This window comes from Tremella mesenterica (genome assembly GCF_000271645.1).
Source record: "Tremella mesenterica DSM 1558 unplaced genomic scaffold TREMEscaffold_1, whole genome shotgun sequence".
Taxonomy (NCBI): Eukaryota; Fungi; Basidiomycota; class Tremellomycetes; order Tremellales; family Tremellaceae; genus Tremella; species Tremella mesenterica.
Genome location: NW_006711225.1, coordinates 2825204 through 2844764, shown reverse-complemented (window position 1 = coordinate 2844764; position 19561 = coordinate 2825204). Strand labels below are relative to the sequence as shown.

Below are 19561 nucleotides of genomic sequence, written 5' to 3'. Positions count from 1 at the left end.
CTGGACACCACCGCATGCCTATCTAGGCTACTTACGTAAGGTGCCCTGTAGTCACTTGAAGAGAACAGTCAAAATCTATTGAGAGATCATTGATATACTCGTCCTGCTGAAATATGGCACAGTCTTCTTCTAAGAATCCATCAACTGCAGGACCATCGACAACAGGTTTGACTAAGAATGTCGTCGTGCGTCAATTTTCCTTCTCTCTCAATCTCACTTCCCGCCGCAGATCTCAGAAGATGAGTTTTGGACCCTGTGCAACAGGTTGGGTGAGAGTGAGGAAGAGCTACGAGATTTATGATAGGGATTGTAGTAGAGAAGAATGCTGGAGAATGTGAGCAAATAAGTTTTGAGTTGATATATAGTCAGCTTTCAGACCTGCCAAAGTGTTCAAAAACCTCATTGAAGCCCCACAAACGGCCGTCAAAGGTGATCCGTGGTTAACCCATTCCCCGAAGAGCATAACGAGTATCTCATTCGATGAAACGGGTGAACGATGCGTGACGGCGGTAGGTGACGAAACTTTTATGTTGTGGGATGCGAGGAAGGGCAAGTGAGCATCTTTCTTCTTCCTCACACCACATCTCTTCTGATCGTCCAAATTTCAAATTGCGTGATGAAACTGGGGTCGAACGGAGTGGGGTTGGAAGTATGTGAAATGGACTGATCATAGAAAACAAAAGACGTTCTTTTCGAAGAAATACGGGATATCTTTAGCCCGTTTCACTCATCGGTCCGCTAATATCATCCACGCTTCGACGAGATTGGAAGATCATGCCATACGTTATCATTCGATGCACGATAATACCTATTTATCGTATTTTCGAGGGCATACAGGCAGGTGAGGTTAAGATGATGAGAAAAAATGCTAGTGGAAGCTGATCAAAAGGGTGCGTTCTCTACACATGTGTCCGACAGACGATGCGTTCTTGTCTGCTGGGGATGATGGGACGGTGAGGATATGGGATTTACGAGCTCCCTCTTGTAGGGTGAGTTGAATTCATCTTTCATCAAAGTAGATCCTTCACAACTCTACGGTGGTGGGTCCCTCCGGGAACTTCAGTGAAGACAGTGACAGAATGGCAATTTGAAGAGGTTGAGGGGAACTAAGCTGACTCACAAGGCTCTGCTCAATGATGTCGGTGGGACAGCAGTTGCTGCATTCGACAACTCGGGTCTGGTCTTTGCGGTTGCTTGCTTTCAAACACAGACCATAATGCTTTACGCTGTCTCTTCCATGGATCATGTCAGTCATCGTCCCCTGCTCAAAAAAAAAAAAGCAAAGCTGATGCTCAGTCTCCCTTCCATTACGCAGCATTAATCGACCCTGCCTTATCTGAAATCTCCATGCCACCTCCAAAACCCATATACACATCAATAGCATTCTCCAACGACGGTAATTACCTTCTCATAGGTACCTCCTCCGATGCACATTATCTCGTGGACGCATTCGATTTAGTCATCCTTCGTCGATTGGTAGGGCATCAAGGTCTCGAAAGGGATAAAGATGGTCAAAAGGGGATAATACCTCGAAGAGGGGCAAGTGGGGAAGAAGTTTGTTTCACAGGTGATTCTAAATGGGTAGTATCGGGTTCGGCGGATGGGGCGGTGGTGTTTTGGGATATAAGTCCTGAGATGGGGAAAGAAAAGTTGGAGGTGATCATCGGAGAAAGAGGCAAGGTGGCAGAATTGTTGCCTACAATCAGGTTGGAAGCTTCTGCGAACGCTGGGTTTGGACCGAGTAGAAGTGTGAGGATGAATCCTAGGTATGCTATGATGGGTGTGGGTGGAGAGGAGTTTGTAAGTCGAGTCTTCTTTTCTCATAAGCTTTTTCATGAAGGCGAAACACACAGCTCATAGAACTCGGTATTCAGTGGAGTGAAATGATTAACAATACGGCTTGACGTTGAGTCAGGAGAAGACAAGTAGGCTGACATACAGTCAATGTGGCTGCCGGCGAAAGAAGAAGACAAACCACCAGAAGGGTGGTGATTTTTCTTCATTTCAGTGAGATCGTGTGGTCATGGTCCGGTCATCTGTTGTAAACCATGCAAAATACCTGCGTCAATTCATTATTCAGTGACAATGAGGGGCATGGGAAGCCTGTCAGTTCCACTTTCCAGTAGCTACGACAACCGCAGCGTCTTTGACTACTCGGCCATGAAGTTAGTCACTTCGGAGCGGATGAAACACGATTTTCGCTCTTCATGGTCTGGGTACATCTTCCAACCTTGGACATCACAAACCCTATGCGAGTGGCCCTTTAGACCATAGAATCAAGCGTCACTTTCCTGCGTCTGTCGAGTCCGTATGAAGCCCATCCTCCGATCCATGTTACAGAGTAGCCAAGCTACTAGCGTTGCATGCTGCATGCTGCAGTGAAGTTAGAGGTACATCTGGTGCTAATTGTCCGCGGGCGCCGTGGTCAATGACGGCAATGGGTTTACGGTTAAAACTGAACCGGCATCGCTCGGCATGATCAATTCCGAGATCCGCGGATCACGGATTAAGGAAAAAAATTGCATTGAATGTTCTGACGTAAACCGAATTTGTCAATACGAGGATAAGCCTCACACCCATACAAAGTTCTTTTCTTCATGCCCGATCGTCTATCTCTTCAAACTTATTCATACACACTGTTCAATCACGGTCAAGATTATCTTGACTACCTCGGTCTTGTTTGATACCTTTCAATCTCGCTTGATACAAGTGACAAGTGACTTTCAAACAGTCATAGTCACCTTTTCCTATCCGGCGTCCGAGGTCGTTCTTTTACCAGGTTCGGGGTCCGAGGTTGTACTCGTTTTGACTATTTCTATTTGACTCATCTTTTTCGGTCTTCTCATCCACTGTGTTTTCAAACCACGTATATCTTTCTCACTTTCTCGTGCTTCCACCGTGGATTGTTGTCTTTCGACTCCCCACTTCCCCATCTCGCGTGAATCAACATCAAATACAATCACCCTCGATCCAATCACTATCGCATCATATCGGTCTCTTTTTTCTTCTCAGACTTTTTGAACTGTGTGTGACTTTTCATCTCCATGACCACCCCCGGTCGTTCTAGCAGTGTGAGTATTCGCTTCTTTCTTTCACAACCTTTTGGCCACTCATGATTGGAAAGTCTCTGCCAGAAGAGTTAGACAGAAGTGGAGGTAATACCAAGTGGAGGTAAATTAATAATTACAGATGTCAGAAGCTTCAACCCAAACAAGGGTGGAAATCCCAAATCCATATTCTCATACACTCAGTAAACGTCCTTGGAGACCATATGTCACTCCTTTCGACCGTATACTCGAACATAAATACAGTGGATCTGGAACGGAAACAGATCCTTATTTAGTCGATTGGATGGCAGAAGATCCTGAAGACCCTCAGAGATGGGGAAAAACATATAAATGGTTGGAAATTGCCGTCGCGGCTATATCAACTTTGTGTGTGGCTTTGAGTTCGAGTGCGTATAGTGGAGGTATTGAGAAAATGCAATTGCATTTCGGGGCAAGTACTGAATTGCTCACTGGTGGTGAGTTCAGATCCAATACCTCTATCTCACACCACTCACTCCCTTGCACAGTTGTCATCACTTTTCATCCTTGCTGTGTCCTCGAGTTAGAGACGATCATATGAGATAGATCCCCATCCCACTTTCGTCTACCCACGGTTCTGGTGCGACAGATCTTCACTCTGTATCGTACGTGCGTCATGAACACAGCTTTCTGATCGTCGTGTTTTTTGATTTTCCTGGTACGCCATGTCTTGCCAAGCTGAAAGATCTCGTTTGAATCTTTTGAATGTTTAGCTGACACGTTAGGCATCTCCCTCTTTGTTGTCGGTTTCGCTTTCGGTCCACTTATCTGGGCACCTTTATCAGAAGTCTATGGACGTCGTATCATTTATATCATTTCTTACACCTCTATGACCCTTTGGACCGGTGTTACCATAGCTTCGCCCAATGTCGCTTCATTACTCGTCTTTCGATTCCTAGCTGGATTCTTCGGTTCATCTCCATTGGCCAACGCAGGAGGTACAATCGCCGATGTACTCGACGCTAATCAACGTGGATTAGGTATGGCCGTTTATGCCGCCGCACCTTTTTTAGGACCTGCTCTCGGACCGATCACCGGTGGTTTCTTAGGTTTAACATTAGGTTGGAGATCAATCTTCATTTTCCTAACTATTTTCGCTGGATCCGTTACGATCCTCATGTTCCTTCTTTCTGCCGAAACATACGCTCCGAATCTATTACGTAAAAGAGCAGCAACATTGAGTAAAGTAACTGGAAAAATATATCGATTTCGAGCCGATGCTAAACGTCCCATAACTCTTACTGCCGTTCTCAAAGTTTCACTCTTACGACCATGGAAATTCCTCGTTATCGAACCTATCGTCTTGATACTAAGTATCTACATCGCCATCATTTATGGAATTTTATATCTCAATTTCTCCGCTTATCCTATTGTTTTTCAACGTGAACATGGATTCAATACAGGTGAAGGTGGTTTAGCTTTCTTAGGTATTCTAGTAGGATGTTTAATAGCCGTTACGATTAGTGCTACAGTCACAAATCCACAATATATCAAAATAGCAAAATCAAAAGGTGGTAGAGCTTTACCTGAAGATCGTCTACCTCCTTCAATTTGGGGAGGGATATTATTAGTAGTTGGATTAGGTGGTTTCGCAGCTACGGATGGACCGAACGTTCATTGGATAGCTCCAATAATGTTTGGTATTCCATTCGGTTGTGGAGTAGTGACTGTTTTCTTGGCGGTATTAGGATATTTAATCGATTCATATACGATTTACGCAGCTTCGGTATTAGCAGCAAATTCAGTCATAAGATCTTTATTCGGTGCTGCTTTTCCTTTATTCACCACATACATGTACGAAAATCTAGGTGTTCATTGGGCAGCGGCTTTACCGGGTTTCTTGGCTTTGGCTTGTATACCATTCACCGTGATATTTTATCGTTATGGTGCTAGTATCAGGGCGAAATGTAAATATGCGGCGGATGCTGAGAAACAAATGTCGATGATTTTAGCTGCTAGGAATGCGGGACAACAAAAATCGGATCAAGAGGCGAATGTCGAAGGGAAACAAAATCCCGTTTCACCGAGTGGGACTGGGACGGGAGAAGAAGAAGATGTGGAGGGTGGATTGGGAGAGAAACAAACTCAAGTTCAACCGGCGGAACAAACGGGTGGACAAGGACATGGAATGGTTCAAGGAAGAGAGAATGTTGAAGGAGGTAGAAGTGAAGAAGATCATCATCTCTGGACACAATATGAAGCTTTGGCTGATAGAGATATGTGGGATTTGAACGATGAGGAGAGGTTACATTTACACAGGTTGCATAGTCATTTCGGACATGCCAAGGAGTTGAAGGTGGAGAGGGGGTAGATAAGGGGTCAAGGGCAGAGGAGTATGGGTTCAAAATAATCGACACAAACTGTTTACCTGTCTGAATATGCATTGCTTGTGTTTCAAAACATCAAACCGACATTGTAACATCATCAATTTCCTCCTTCACACAACCCTGCAGTCCTGATGAACACAAGGCATCACGGATAGTCATTCTGAGATTGATTAGGCGTCGACATCTACGTTAGGAAGCCAATGGGCAACTCCTGCAATTTCACTGCAGCATCGGGGTGACGCTACCTAGGCAGCAACGAGCAACGAGCGACAAGCGACCAACGAGAAACAGGTCAAGGGCAATAAATATGACGAACGTAGTCGCGCTCTGAACGTTCAAGTTGGGTAAGCGGGACTAATGGGAGAGACAAGTTGATCAGCAATCAGCGAGGCGCCCAGTAGTCCACAAGAGGGTCCTCGAGGGGAATGTGAGTAGTGAAAAGTCAGGTCGTCCGTCCGTGTCAAGTTTTCCGCGTCTCATGTACACATTGCATCATACTTTTTCGTCTCTTCGTCTTACACTCTTCATGGTCGCAGAAGGCGCAGGAAAGGATTTATGAAGAAGCTACAGTGTCAGCCGGGATGCTACTTCAACGTTTTCAGCAAAGTGAAAGGTGAACGAGAACTCCGGAATCCTACTTCTACGTTCTCAGCCGGAGGGAAAGGCAAAAGACAACTGACGTTTGTTAATCTCCATCTGGGCGTGACCCTGTCATATTAGCTGGACATCCGAAATCAACACATGAGCTGACAAACCTTGTCGTGTTGAGCATTTCCAGAAAGCTGTTGGGCTTTATCGCCGGTGACGGCACCCACAATGGAATCTTTCTTGCCAGTGAGACGGTCAGTGACTCTAAAGTATCAGCCAATGATCTTTGCAACCAGCGCTTTGGATTTGGCATCGTACACCGAGGTCGAAATTCACCAGCCTGGTCTAAAGTGTGATAAACAGTAGTGAATGCTGGGACATGGTGCAAAAGAGGGGCGGGAGAGAGGAGGGAGTTGGTACATGACAGGGAAGACGGGACGACAAGCAGAGACGAGGATGAAAGGGAGAAGACTAACCCCTCGACATAACCTTCTGCCTTGGCCGCCGTAATCTCGGCTTCCCCCTCAGCATGCTGCTTCTGACCAGTGGTGGTCCAAGAAGACGGTTCGGTTGAACCCCCTACAGCTTGGTAGCCAGCTTCGATGGCGTTACCGACGAGTTCTTTGGCTGACCCGACGAGGGAGTTGATCTATTCGGTTAGTGGTGTTCTCACTCGGATACCCCCACCTCCAAGTAACATAAGATGCTGTTATAGAGGCGGTTATACGAGTGTAAAGTGAGACAAAGATTAAGGGACATAGAAGTGATGAGCGGAGGAGTTGCAAGTGGAGAAGATCAGACCGGCGCATGGGGGGTGAGACAACCGGGAAAGAGATAAGAAGAAGACAACTCACTTGACCGTTAACTTTGGAAGGTTCGTTAGAGTCGGACATTATGTTCTTATTTGGTTGGTGTTGTTTCTTCCACGTCAGCAGGGTTCGTAGAGGGAGCGATGATGAGGTGGGTTGTGCGTAACGTGAGACGACGAAGAGTACTTGGGGGAAAGAGTAGAAGAAGAAGAGAAGAAAGAAGAAGAGAAGAAAGAAGAAGAGAAGAGAGTGTGTGGTGGAATTGTCAAAGAGAAAAGAAAAAACTCACTGAATAAGTTGTATATATTCGTGGAAAGAAGAAAGAGTAAAGTGAAGAAGGAGAAGAAGAGAAGAGTGGGGTTTTTATAAGAGAGGGAGTAAAGGTGGTGACGGAAGAGTGGCGAAAGTTGAAAATTGACGTCATTGGAGGTTGAATTCGTGCCTGCTACACTTAAGTCCGAACGCCGATGGTCCCGGGTGCCGGGTGGATCTTTTTGATTCCGTACAACCCGCAGAACATCGCTCGTGGTAGAGTGAAACGGGTGAAAGCAGAGCCGTGTGATACTCACAGCCATGACACAAAACAGCAAGACATGCATCGATAAATTTTTCTATGTGGCTAGTTGGGGCAATCAAGCCTTTGTTCAGAAGATGACGATTGTAACACTCTGCTGCCCTGATGCTGGGGATAACTTCAGATGCGACGGATTCACCGGCCTGCTTAGAAGAGGATATCATCGTATCGAGGCAGCCACGATGTATCTGCGGAGTCAGAATTCAGTCGACGAGAAGGAAGAGACGTACCCTTTATCAGTGACGACGTTTCGAGAGTCTGACACGAGAGAATACTGCGATTAGCTCACTTCTCCCTTCGATCCAAAGGGAGGAGAGATTGATGGAGAAGCATGCCCTTTAAGTCTTGGTGGGTTTCACTCCAGGAAAGACAGTCTGAGCGGAGGCTTACGAGACGATGAAGTATCCGACAACATGACAGGATTGCAATGAGACAGAGAGGCGGGGTGGTGGCGGGATAGTGATTCAAGATAATGACGGTAGTAACGATAGACATTGTTGAGAGAAGGGGAATAAGACTAGAGAGAGTGACTCACTCCTAAAACCCAACGAACATCCACACCGAGGTCTCCCGATTCATCCCACCCCAATCCATCTTCCGTAGCAGCTATCTGTTTCTCTAGTAGGTGAGAAGCACCTATATGTTCCGCCAGAATACCCGAGAATTCTTGAAGAAGGTTGTGCAAATGTGCATTTGGTAATGGATCTGTATGTCAGCAACGATACAAACGAAGAAGGTTCCAAAAGATCCTTCTTGACAAGAAAAATATCCCTCTACACTGGGTTGTAGATGACAGATACAGATCTGGAAAGAGGAGCGTGGAGGTTTGATGTATATCAGGTAGATGAATGATCCTGGCGGTCGTGTTAATGTGATGAATCAAATCAGAAAGTAAAAGAAAGATATATTTACTCACCAGAACCTTCCCCACCTCCTCCAGCCCATAATTCCACTCCCTTAGACCTCGCAAACTCCGTATATCCTTTGGGCAAATGATGACAATCCGGAGTATCCATAGCATTGACTCTCACAGGATATTTACCTTCTGTCAATTTCTTCAACAAACCCAAAGGTAAATAAAGAGTTCCAATTTCTTTAGGGTTTTCTCTACTTGGTTCACCTGAAGGACAATCACAATCCACAATACCACAATTACATCCTTTATTAACCAATTTCCAAATGATTTCAACTTCATTCTCCAATTCCAACGTCTTTTCCGTTTTCTCATCTTCACTTCCTTGATTGGAAACATCATCTTGACAATTCTTATCAGTCTTTTTACCTTTATAATCCACACCTTTGAATCCTAGTAAAAGATGATTTGCACCGTACAACCCCTTGATTTCACCTAAGATACGTAATGCTTCTTCCACCCATTTGGCTTTAATCGAAGGTGAAGCAGATCCGACGAGATGAAGTTTCACCGTGAGTTCATCATTCTCGTTCCCACGAGCATGAGTATGGTTGATGATCAGATTAGGAGGTTGTGAATTCTCTATAATTGCGGAACTGGGTGGAGTAGGTAGAGGAAGATTTGATTGAATGGATGGAAGATCATGTTTAGATACGGTTAGTGGATCGGGGATCCATAAGGTTCCTTTGGATTTGACGATGGATGGTGGGTCGGCATCGAGGGCAGAATGAAGTGAACGATGGATCAGAGGAGGGACAACGAGGTTAGGTTTTTGAGGTCGAGGGAAACGAAGAGGTAAGGGAGTTTGAGAGGTCGTGATGAGGTACAAAGGGGTAAGAGTGGGTGAAGAGGTCGTCATGATCCTATGTTGATTCTGGTCTTTCAGTCAATGGGTGGAACAGGATAGACGAGGGTCATGAAAGCATGGATGAACTCGAGGATGTATCGACGGGGGGAAAGCAGTGGATGGCGCAATAGAGAACAAAGCTTTATGGCCTCATGTTTAAGAATCAAAGATAAGAAGGAACACTAGAAAAGATGGGATGAAATCGTTGACGCCATATATTGAAACCTCCACATTTCAAAATTGGTGCCTTATTCAGCACGTTGAGATACTACTTCAGTTAGTCTATCCGTGATATTTTCCACACTCGGCAAGATATATAACAAATGCAAGACACACTGATCGCAGAGACCTTTATTATACAACACTAGCATTATATTCAATCATATGTTGCAAGATGATTTCCCCCCAACCAATCAATATGATTATCTTCGTCTGCTCAACTACGAACACTTTGACACCTACCATTCAACCGTCTATCCCTCCCTACGAAACGGACCCGACCCTGGTGTAGACAACACATCCATCCCTGGAGACGCCCACTCGGCCATAGGTACATCCCCAAACCTCGAATCCCTATATCTTTCCGTACCTAGCATGGTCCTATGTCCGGGTGTGGCCAATGCGCTCGGTGAATCCTGAGGGTTCATCAAACCGCGCAATGCAACCTCCATATATTCTCTAGCGGGCGATGAACCTCCCCTCGTGCGAGCACTTGGAACAGTCGCCCCACTTCTCTGAGTCGGAGGCAGTGTGACCGGAGCGAAGTGTGAATCGGCAATGGATGGAGAGGGAGAAAGAGCCGGAGGAGTCATGATCGAGTCTTTCGACCGATGGTCGCGGGAGAGAATAGGCCCAAGTAAATCGGCAGGCATAGGTTCGGCAGAGATAGTACGAGCTCGAATTACGCTGGTTAAGAATGGTTCTTCGGTAGCTTCGGTAATGGTCGAAAGATCCATATGCGCTTGAGAGACAGCACGAGGAGCGGAATCACCACGACGCAATCGACCAGGAGTCAACATAGCCAACTCTCCGTAGTTCGTCCGCCGGCGAGATGCGGACGGTGGTGCGTCCAATGTCGGACTCCGCGGTTCCCCGGGTCGAGGAGTCGTGGCAAAGAGGGGGTACGATAGTTCCGTCGCACCTCGACGATCTGGTGTTTGAGCGATGTGAGGGAGGTCGGCGAAGAAATCCGGGCCGAAAGCGGAGGGCGTCTTCGAATTGTCGGGAAGATGTCCCTGATGTGTGGGAGAAGGCGTGCGTGGTTCTTGAGAAAGAGAAGGGTTGAAGGGAGGGGTGGAAGGTAGTTGAGGGATAGGACGGGAAGTGACTGGCGTTTTGGGGATTCGAAACACACCATCCACAGATGTGCTGACGACGTCTTGATCTAGTCGGGCTCGTTTTCGAGGTGATGCACTTTCCGAAGACTCTTCCTCTTCCCGCACAACACCTTCGGAATTGTCGTCTGTGGTTGTCGGTCGTTTTCCCAGATGAGATAGAGTCGTTGGTGTGTCTTCGGTGAGGATAAACTGTGGTAATTTCCCTTGAGATGTGTCATCTTCTTCTCCTACATGATTGAACTGCTCGGCGAGTGATCGCAATCTAGCGGCCCATCTAATCTCAACAGCTTGCAGTCTAGCTTCCCACATTTCATCCCGCTCTTTGAGCAACTGTTCAACACGTTCAATGGTCACTCCCGATCCGGTCGCCACCGATCCATCGAGCAAGCGTAGTTGTTCTCGAAGTTGGTCAATTTCGGCTCGATGAGGAAAGGCTCTGGACTCGAGGACATCTAATCGCTTTGATAGAACTTTGACTTGTACGGATAGACTGGAGTATGGTTGCGAGGAAGCGGAGGCTCTATGTTGCGCTACTCGTCAGCCACTGTTTCAATTTATTTGACCACATAAATTGAATCACATACGAAGGGGAAATTTGACTCACAGTTCGTAGACGAATTCAATGATTGTGCACCAGAAGGTGTCTCCTGCGTTGGAGGTAAGACCATAGACGATCCATTCCCGCCACCTGTCAAAGTACTACTACTATTCCCCAATTCTGTATCTTTTTTCGAAGGACTCCTTCTAGGTATGGGAGCCACCTTCCGCATTTGCGGATCTTCTATTCTCCCAGTACCCATCCGAACACCTTGAGGTGGAATACTCTTGAGTCGTTGTGCATGACGAGATTGAGCAGGGGGTGCAGTGTTGAGGAATTTGGTAGAAGTGAAGTATTCCAATAGACTCTCTAATAAGACATCTGATTTCTGGTTCGCCCCTTTCAGTCCATGTATCTGGGATCAGCATGATTCAGGAAGAACAATCCAGATGTTTGGGCGGGTAAAGATGAGACGAGCACAGACTTGAGGACAGGGCGGTTTGTGTACAGGGAATGTGGCTATGATGACATAAAGTCGAGACACATACTTTATAAAGCTGTTGAAGGTCAGCTCTCCGTAGACTTTCTAACTCCCGCCTGGAGTAAGCTCTCTCCTTCACCATTGTTATAAGTGAGTGTATGAGTAGAGTGAGGAGAGGACGAAAGTCCCAATGGTTGAGTCGAGAGTCAGAGAGTCTCGTTGTTGACGTTGATGGAGACGCACGTCCCTTGTAGAGTCAAGATTTGATCCCGCTTCCAGAGCTCGGACCTAGGTTCGGGCTGATCGACGAGAAAAGTATTAGAGATATCAATGGGTGACTTGCTTATGCGATGGACTACTTTACTCTGAGAAACTCATAAGAGCGCTCCACTCCATACATACATGTGGATAATGACTGTTCAACATCAATGATCACCCCTACCAATCAGCTATGAAGAACGGTAATAGAACCCTGAGCACGCTCCAACCTCTTCACTTGACTTCACCATTCCGAGCAATTAACCTCCTTGAACATCGGTCTCAACACTCAAGCCAACGGACGCTGGGAAGGCTCTTTTCACTCTTGAGTGTGAGCTTCGGAATCCAACCTTAGTCCCAGTTGTGCCCTTCGGTATATGGTTCTACGAGCGCCAGTATGAACCCACAGTGACATTTCATGGAATATGTCACGGAAGTAAGGCTGCCATGGAGAGGACAGAGGGATCTGTCTCGAAGGAGGGCATGGTCCAGAGAGGTGGCTTGTCGCTGATGCTCCTGGCGAGTGGCTTGTACCAAGCGTCTGACTAGGCCGTGGGTGGATATATAGAGCTGAGAGCGTTCGGAGACGCTAAGTTACTATTCTTGTCGTTCCAGGTATAATGTAAGTGAAAATCTGTCAGCTGTGTGATTGACGCTGAAAGACAGGATTCGGGCGTGTCTGATGCATCCTCTATCATCACCTACAATCTTTATTCCATTCCTTCTTATCTTTGTCGCCCCTCCGATCTTTCGGCTTCGATCTCAGACCATCATCATCATCTAACAAAGACCCCCCTTCTGATCTTCTGTTCATCTACCTTACGAGTTGTGATTAGATCCCTCCCCTGTGGCCTTCTCACTATCCGAATGATGCCTTGTATCAGGTCCCAATATATTGACCGACCATACCTACCCTTATCTCTCTCCCGACCTGGCCGGGTCACCAGCCCTCAGCTCGGACGAAACGGCAATGAAAAGACACGAGGCGAAGACTATGGACCGAAGAAAACCGAGGGATATCTCAACTGGAGATCCTAAGAACCGGCGCGCCATCGATGACAACTTCACAATATCCGATTTTTCGCAGCTCTGTCCTCGAAACCAGATTGGATGTATGACGCATTTACACGAGGCGACTTCAGATTGCTCGACTGACATGGAGAAAGAAAAGCTCTGCAGGGCGCCCAATTACCGCGGATCAGAGTCCTCACCTTCCTTTTGAATCTTTAGTGTTCCTCTCCGGTCAACTCTTTCCTCTACTACGTCACGTCATCGCGGTAATGTACGAACTACTACAATATAATCAAAACACGAGGCTACACTGTTCCGTCTACCATTACGACCTCAGGTATGACCCGAAAGATTCTCCATCAGAAGAAGTTGAAGGCGATCAAATAAGACACATGATCTTGCCTCGTGGTGGCGTTTCAGTAATCACCACGAGGCTTTTTCACTTTATCCGCTGTCTCTCTACCCCGCGTTTTTCTTCCTTTCCATCGATGTCTATCGAAACACGTTGTTACCTATGTAATTCCGAGGGAAGTATCTTCCTTCATCTACCCCACTTTCCCTCGGGCGTCCGGCAAGCTTCTTTCCTTCTTCGCCGACCCGAAACCCTTGCATTGTCGGTCTTGATTCTGTTTCATTGCGGTTCCCCACTTCTGGTCCTCCCGTTCGACGTACGCGAGTGTTTATACCATAGGAAGTTGGTCTGTATGCTCCGCGGTGGATCTGTATCTGAACGCGCGAGTTGATAGAAGACGGTAGCGGGGGGAAGAACTGGTTCTTCCGGCGTACACGTTCGCTACTCAAACTTGGGTCGACTCTACTGAGGATATAAGTGATCAACCGCGATCTCTTTGGTGACTCTGTTTTTGCCACCAACAACTCGCGAAGAAACACCTACAAGTGAGTCTTCCCTTTCACCCTTCTACCCTTCCTATGTAGATACTTAGATTGATTGGAATGCTTGTTTTGTCGGCACCGAGCTGAGAAATGGGATATGCGAAGGATCATGGCTCACTTTTAGTTTCCCACTCTCGATGTCCTCTCAACAGACCACTTACGACGATGACAATATCACTCCTTCCGAATTGGCGAAAGTGCCAGGTCTCACGGCTCAAGCATTGCACATTTTATCACAACAAGATCGTCAGGTGAGTTCTTACACTTCCCTCATTTAACTCCCTATCCTGGACCCTGATCTCTCTGACCTTTTGGGTCTTTATTCCTCGTCTATTCTGTATGATATCCGCAGGATGAAAACGTGCTGATATATCAGAGCATGGCGCTAGGCGACTTTACGGCCGAACTACGAGACCTGGATATCCGCGGAGTGGTCATCGATGAAGTCTTAACACAAATGACAACTTATTACGGAGCTCGTATCTGGGTGTTGAAAAGGAACGGAGAGTTATGGATCAGTTTAGGGAAATCTCAATCGAACAATCAGAATACAGGAGGTGCCTTGGGTCTCGATATCGGTGAAGATCAATAGCGAGAAAAGTCAGTGGACGAAGGAGTGTTGACAAAGTGTGAAAGGCGGTAACGGGATCGTCGGTCTAAAGCGAGGTGACTGACTTGGTCCAAGCGAGGAATGGAAGGGATGATTTTAAAGGGGAGGGGAGGTAGGGGAGGTACCGAATGTGGTCCTTGTGACCAAAGTATGTAATCTCTCATCCTTCATGTCGATCTACCTTTGTATCTTACGCTTTGTAGATTGATGACTAAGACGGAAGCGTTTTCTCCCTGTTTCATGCATGTTCTTTCGCGATGACAACAGCAGTACCACCCTCAAACCTTTGGACGTCGTTCGTGAGATCAAAAGTAGGGAAAACACCATCCTTTGTTGGTTTAAATCCTTGGAGATCTCAATGGATCGACCACAGGACGAAGCATTGACCGTAGGGGGTCCTTTAGACCTCGATTTGAGAGATATCATGGACTCCTCATCTTGCAAAGTAGAAAAGTAGAGTACGTACGATTACTGCAGGTTGCGGTGACGACGCAGAAGACATCATCCTTTATCCCTTCCGAGCTCAAAATTTTCGTCTAGGAGAAACGTCCTACATATTACATCATTGCGATATGCATAGCGAGCCTTCCAACATTACATAGATTGATACTGGGCTCCCACCCTCTTGTGATGCGATCAAAGGATCACTAGTGACCTAGATCCACGGCAGGATCTCCAAGGGGTCAATCCGTTATGCCTCCACTTGCCAAATCAAGCAGTCAGCACAGCCCTAAAGAAGGCATGACGAAATCTGCGCTAGGAAAGAGAAGGGTCTCTCACTTGAAAGCATATAAACCAGAAGTTCTTTCCCCTGAATGTTTTCTCTTCACCTCCCTATCAAAGAACATTTAACAACTTTTTGCCACACGACATTGAAGATGAACAGCAATCGACATATGACGGTTGTTGACCACATGCAGCTGTATCTCAATCACCATCCAGATGGGACTCCAAGAAGCATTGAGATGGATGAGACAAAACCCTGGCAGCTTACTGCCATCATGAAAACTGCTCCCCCTCCTGGTGGAAGTGCAGCAGCCCAACGTCGTGCGGCCGAATGGCACGACCAAATGAGCTGGAATATCACTGAAGAAGAGCAAGGACAGGTGAGAAAGTGGGTCTGCGATGTGATGACAAGGTACCTTGATTACGAAGGGGAGTTGGGTGAACCCTTGGTATTTCAAGATGGCACCTTGCGAGCATATCTACGTGGTATGTCTGGTTTGTTCATGGAAATGACAAGTCATCCTCCTATCACAGATGATATCGAGCCACCCAAGTGGACGGCAGTTGATGAACTTGGAGAGGAAGATCTGGTCTCAGATGATGATGAGACAAGGTCAGAATATAGTGACTCTCTCCCGCCACTTTACGAGCAGATTGAAACCGATCCGTTAATGACCTCAAGTAAGATTGGAAGTCTCAGATCTCCACCTGGGACAGTTCCCAATGAGGAACCAAGCAGGAAGGGAGTACCTGAATCTTCATCTTGTTCGGAATTAAGTCTGAGCACCCCTCTTGAATCTTCATCCGGGATAGTTTTGAATGTGAGTCCAAACAGGATGAAAGGTCTCAAACCTTCATCTTTTAGGAAACATTCCGAACACGCACCTGAGACGGTCACCCTACAGTAGCCTCTCCGTAGCCATCAGTGTCGAGTCGAGCAGTAGATGATGAGACTCAGAAGTATGCAGTTGGAATGCGAGCCCTTTCACAGTCCCTTGTAACTTGAGCCGGGTCTACCGGAATTATCAGGGACGTGGACTCACCTTCTGTCGGAAATTCCTGACAATCTTACTGGAGTTGTTCTTCTGCGTCTTTAGGCAGACTGTTGGAAAGCCCTACCGACGTATTTGTGATATAGGTTCTGGGCTGTATGTAGGACCCGGGCGGAGACGACCTGGTTTTAATGAGTGTAGTAGGGTGCAAGGTCGGAAGGTAAGTCGGGATCGGTTGTAAGCGGATTATGATGGACATTTTTCCCATTCCTTAGGTGAGTTCAAGTTCCAGGGACTCGTCTTCACGGTGTCTCAAAACAGGACAGCCTTTGGGACAAACTTGGGTGGGAAATTAGTGAGCTTTGGGTCCTTGAGTTCTGTAAAGGACCAGACGTCGGAATAGTCTGCGTCGATGAGCTGTGACAATGAGGCCTTGTAGGGAACAAACCTAGTGATGTAGTGTATCGAAGAGATCTGTAAGATCGATGAGATGTATGTCAAATGATATAACTAGGAAAACACAAAATACATTCGACAAGACATTGCTGAGAAAAGACTACGTCCTATATACTAAAAAGAGCGCGGGATGATACCGATGAAGGGCGTACGTAGTTCGAAGTGATGTTGAGGTAGAATAGCAGAGAAAGAACGATGATAGTTGCCAAGACGGAGATGTAAAAAAGGGGAGTGGTGTCGAAGGATTGGTACCAGGCGTGGTACGGAACGGAGTAAGTCCGGTAGCGGGAACATGAGACGGAGACGGGAACAGGAAATGGATTACGACTACCAGGTAAGGTACCCGTGATCGCGTGATCCTGACATTACACCCCTCCTTCGGTAGACGTCGTCTCGACGTCGTCATGATGGTTGTCAAGGGAATTTGATGGTTGTTAGGAATCCCACGTGGTCCTGACGTGTCATTACTTATCAAGTAATGTTCTCCTCGTCGTGTAGTTCGAATCCTTCTCTTCTCCTCATTTCTCGTTATCTCTTTACTCTTTCCTTTTAACCCATTCTGACGTTTATCACACATTTTCCTTATTTTACTGACAATGGTCACTCGTAGACAGGCCGCCTCGTTGAAGAAGGCTACCGCAGCGTCCGTGAGTTGATCCGTGCGAATTTGGAACGAAAAAATCCCCCTTCTTTTCGCTTTAGTGGTGGATTTTGGCTGACGAGATAGGTAAAGAAACGCCGTCGTTCTCATGGTTCTCGTTCTCCTGTAGCTCGTTCTACTCGACCTGTTGCCGCCGCTGGACCGTCCACCGAACGTATTGGTCAAGGTCCTCAAGATTCTCCCGCACCCCGTCACCTAACTCCTTTTCCTCGTGAAAAAACTCCCATTGGTGGTCCCTCATTCCCTTCTACCCCTCTTCGCGAAGTTCCTCCCAACGTGGAATACCAAACCCCTAACAATCGTAAAATTAAGGGTGGTGTCGAGGCTTCCGGACCCCCGTATCGTGACGGTCCAGTAGTTGTTGTTCCCAAGCCGGGTGGTCGTCAGAATTCTTATCACGATATTGTTCTCCAACCCATCGATGTTTCTTCTGTGAAGGTGCAAGTAAGTTTGTTACTACACGTTGTACGTTTTGAGTATTAACTACTAGCATTTTATCAAATACCTTCGTTCTTGGAAATCAACAAAAGCCGAGTCGACAAGGGCGAAAGTTGATCCTGTTCTCGAAGTTCTTGGTACCGAAGGTACCATCGTTGGGTATGCCTCACAACCGTGTGATTGCTGTGAAGACATGCTAGCCAAACCTACTCGTTGGCAAGATTTTACAAAGAAGTGGCCCTGCTTAGTTCCCGTCATTCGTTTCCTTGGTTCTGAACAATACCATATCGGTGGACAGTGAGTTGTGAATTGCTTCGTACCAGGTGTTGTTTGTTAACTTTTAGCTGTTACTGGTGTCTAGTAGATCAAGGTACATGTTCTTTTGCTATCGATTCTCGTATTGGTCCCCGAGACCAACTGAAATTGTCGCTGTCTCAATGGAGAACAATGTACCGAACCCTCGATAAAGCCATGGCGAATATAATTCTCTTGGATCACCGTTTTGGCCGGGACATCGACAAAACTGATGAAAATGCGGTTATGGTTGGACAACAAGTGAATGATGTTTATCGTAGTGTGGGTGAACTTTGTCAAGTGGGTGTTCCTTTCCTACCACATGTAGTTCCTGACCTTCAGAAACTCAATGATTGTAAAATTTCTGGTCCCGATAATCGTCTTCCGGTCCAAACTCGTTTTGGCACCGAGTCTCATATCCAAATCCCTGACCATAGTCACTTCAACTGGAATTTCGCCCCCATGCCTGACAAGAAGAAGAGGGTAGCCCCCATCTTAAAAATTGGTTCGTCCTCCAAGAAGTCGAAAAAGTCGAAAGGAAAACAGAAGGCTGTCCAAAATTTCGAATCAGACACTGAACCGTCGGACGGGGAGCATGAAGAGACTGAAGAAGACGATGATAAATCCAGTTCGTCAACTTCGGATACTGACCCAGTGGATTACGAAGCAGGTGACAACATTGAGGAACCGGATGCGTAGGTGTTTGTATCCATTACTGTGTCCTTTGTTGTGTGGTATGGGTGGAATGAAGCCTACTACCTGTAGATAGTATTGAATTTGTTTATAGAAACAATCATCATGCAATCTTTTCTCGGTCAAGTCGAAGTATTGTTGAAACTTGTATAATTGCTGAGACCCCTAGAGGGTCTCAGCAAAACGCGACTTAACAGTCGGTTTTCTGTGTCGTTTTGTATGGAGTACATTATTACTCAACGACGTGTCATTGGAAACCATCCTCGAATTGTTTGGATTCTTTAGGAATTCTATTACTTTAGGGTTGGTCTTGATGGTTTCCAACGGTTGCCAGGTGGCTTCCTCTTCAGGAAATCCAAACCAGACAATCTTGAGTTGTTCCTCGGCCTTGCTCCGACCAGGAAGTCTAATTTTCCTTTTTCCTACCACCTTTTCAACCTCATATAGGTCTTCCTCCTCTTCTACTACGTCTTGTTTGGAAGTTACCAAGGCTGGTTCGGATTCAGTTACTTGTCCTTTAGATTTTGCAAGCAACTTTACGTTGAATACTGGGTGTATTTTGTTTGCTAACATCTCTTTTGGTAAATCCAGCTTGTAAGCATTATCATTGATCTTCTGAATGATCTTGTATGGTCCCACAAATCTGTGATCCAGCTTTTTCGTGGGTCTCAATGACTTTAAGTTCCTTGAGTCTAACCAAACCTTGTCACCTACATCGAACACTATATTTCTATGTTTCTTGTCATATTGGTGTTTATAATTATCTTGCGCATGTTGTAGGTTTTCTTTTAGACGTTGTTGGAGTTTACCTAGAGCTGTAACTCTTTCGGTCGCGCGGGGTGAAGGAAACTGTGTAGCCCTGTTGTAAAGAGGCTGCATCATGTTGGTTCTATAGTCCCGCCCTGAATAAGCTTTCAAGGGAGACATTTGAATAGAGCTGTGCCAGTTGGTGTTGTAGCATAACTCGGCAAAATGTAACAGAGAGCTCCAATTGTTCTGCTCTGTATTGACATATATTCTAAGATATT

The 19561-nt window shown here is 46.4% G+C and overlaps 7 protein-coding genes across 7 annotated transcripts; 4 read left to right on the top strand and 3 right to left on the bottom strand.

Moving 5' to 3' along the window:
* Positions 1 to 113: 113 nt before the first annotated feature.
* TREMEDRAFT_58881 (uncharacterized protein) lies at positions 114 to 1992 on the top strand (the record flags this gene model as incomplete). The annotated part of the gene is made up of 7 exons (XM_007001378.1): positions 114 to 185; positions 366 to 553; positions 674 to 841; positions 890 to 989; positions 1124 to 1246; positions 1297 to 1800; positions 1942 to 1992. 7 exons carry the CDS (start codon positions 114 to 116, stop codon positions 1990 to 1992), a joined length of 1206 nt encoding a protein of 401 aa, XP_007001440.1.
* A 640-nt stretch (positions 1993 to 2632) lies between these two features.
* On the top strand, positions 2633 to 5482 carry TREMEDRAFT_36885 (uncharacterized protein). The gene is made up of 3 exons (XM_007000791.1): positions 2633 to 3071; positions 3190 to 3523; positions 3812 to 5482. Exons 1-3 carry the CDS (start codon positions 3045 to 3047, stop codon positions 5395 to 5397), a joined length of 1947 nt encoding a protein of 648 aa, XP_007000853.1. The 5' UTR covers positions 2633 to 3044; the 3' UTR covers positions 5398 to 5482.
* Positions 5483 to 6061: 579 nt separating this feature from the next.
* TREMEDRAFT_26644 (uncharacterized protein) lies at positions 6062 to 6894 on the bottom strand (the record flags this gene model as incomplete). The annotated part of the gene is made up of 4 exons (XM_007000717.1): positions 6062 to 6121; positions 6169 to 6265; positions 6478 to 6650; positions 6856 to 6894. 4 exons carry the CDS (start codon positions 6892 to 6894, stop codon positions 6062 to 6064), a joined length of 369 nt encoding a protein of 122 aa, XP_007000779.1.
* A 650-nt stretch (positions 6895 to 7544) lies between these two features.
* Positions 7545 to 9156, bottom strand: TREMEDRAFT_58878 (uncharacterized protein; the record flags this gene model as incomplete). Its single annotated transcript, XM_007001377.1, has 4 exons — positions 7545 to 7572; positions 7615 to 7658; positions 7920 to 8089; positions 8301 to 9156. 4 exons carry the CDS (start codon positions 9154 to 9156, stop codon positions 7545 to 7547), a joined length of 1098 nt encoding a protein of 365 aa, XP_007001439.1.
* A 461-nt stretch (positions 9157 to 9617) lies between these two features.
* Positions 9618 to 11642, bottom strand: TREMEDRAFT_58877 (uncharacterized protein; the record flags this gene model as incomplete). The annotated part of the gene is made up of 3 exons (XM_007001376.1): positions 9618 to 11011; positions 11086 to 11434; positions 11568 to 11642. 3 exons carry the CDS (start codon positions 11640 to 11642, stop codon positions 9618 to 9620), a joined length of 1818 nt encoding a protein of 605 aa, XP_007001438.1.
* A 2158-nt stretch (positions 11643 to 13800) lies between these two features.
* Positions 13801 to 14255, top strand: TREMEDRAFT_58876 (uncharacterized protein; the record flags this gene model as incomplete). The annotated part of the gene is made up of 2 exons (XM_007001375.1): positions 13801 to 13914; positions 14040 to 14255. The coding sequence occupies 2 exons, from the start codon at positions 13801 to 13803 to the stop codon at positions 14253 to 14255; spliced, it is 330 nt and encodes a 109-aa protein (XP_007001437.1).
* A 1019-nt stretch (positions 14256 to 15274) lies between these two features.
* Positions 15275 to 18539, top strand: TREMEDRAFT_58875 (uncharacterized protein; the record flags this gene model as incomplete). The annotated part of the gene is made up of 9 exons (XM_007001374.1): positions 15275 to 15387; positions 15412 to 15820; positions 16113 to 16211; positions 16318 to 16346; positions 16650 to 16719; positions 17062 to 17094; positions 17175 to 17552; positions 17599 to 17843; positions 17870 to 18539. The coding sequence occupies 9 exons, from the start codon at positions 15275 to 15277 to the stop codon at positions 18537 to 18539; spliced, it is 2046 nt and encodes a 681-aa protein (XP_007001436.1).
* Positions 18540 to 19561: the final 1022 nt, after the last annotated feature.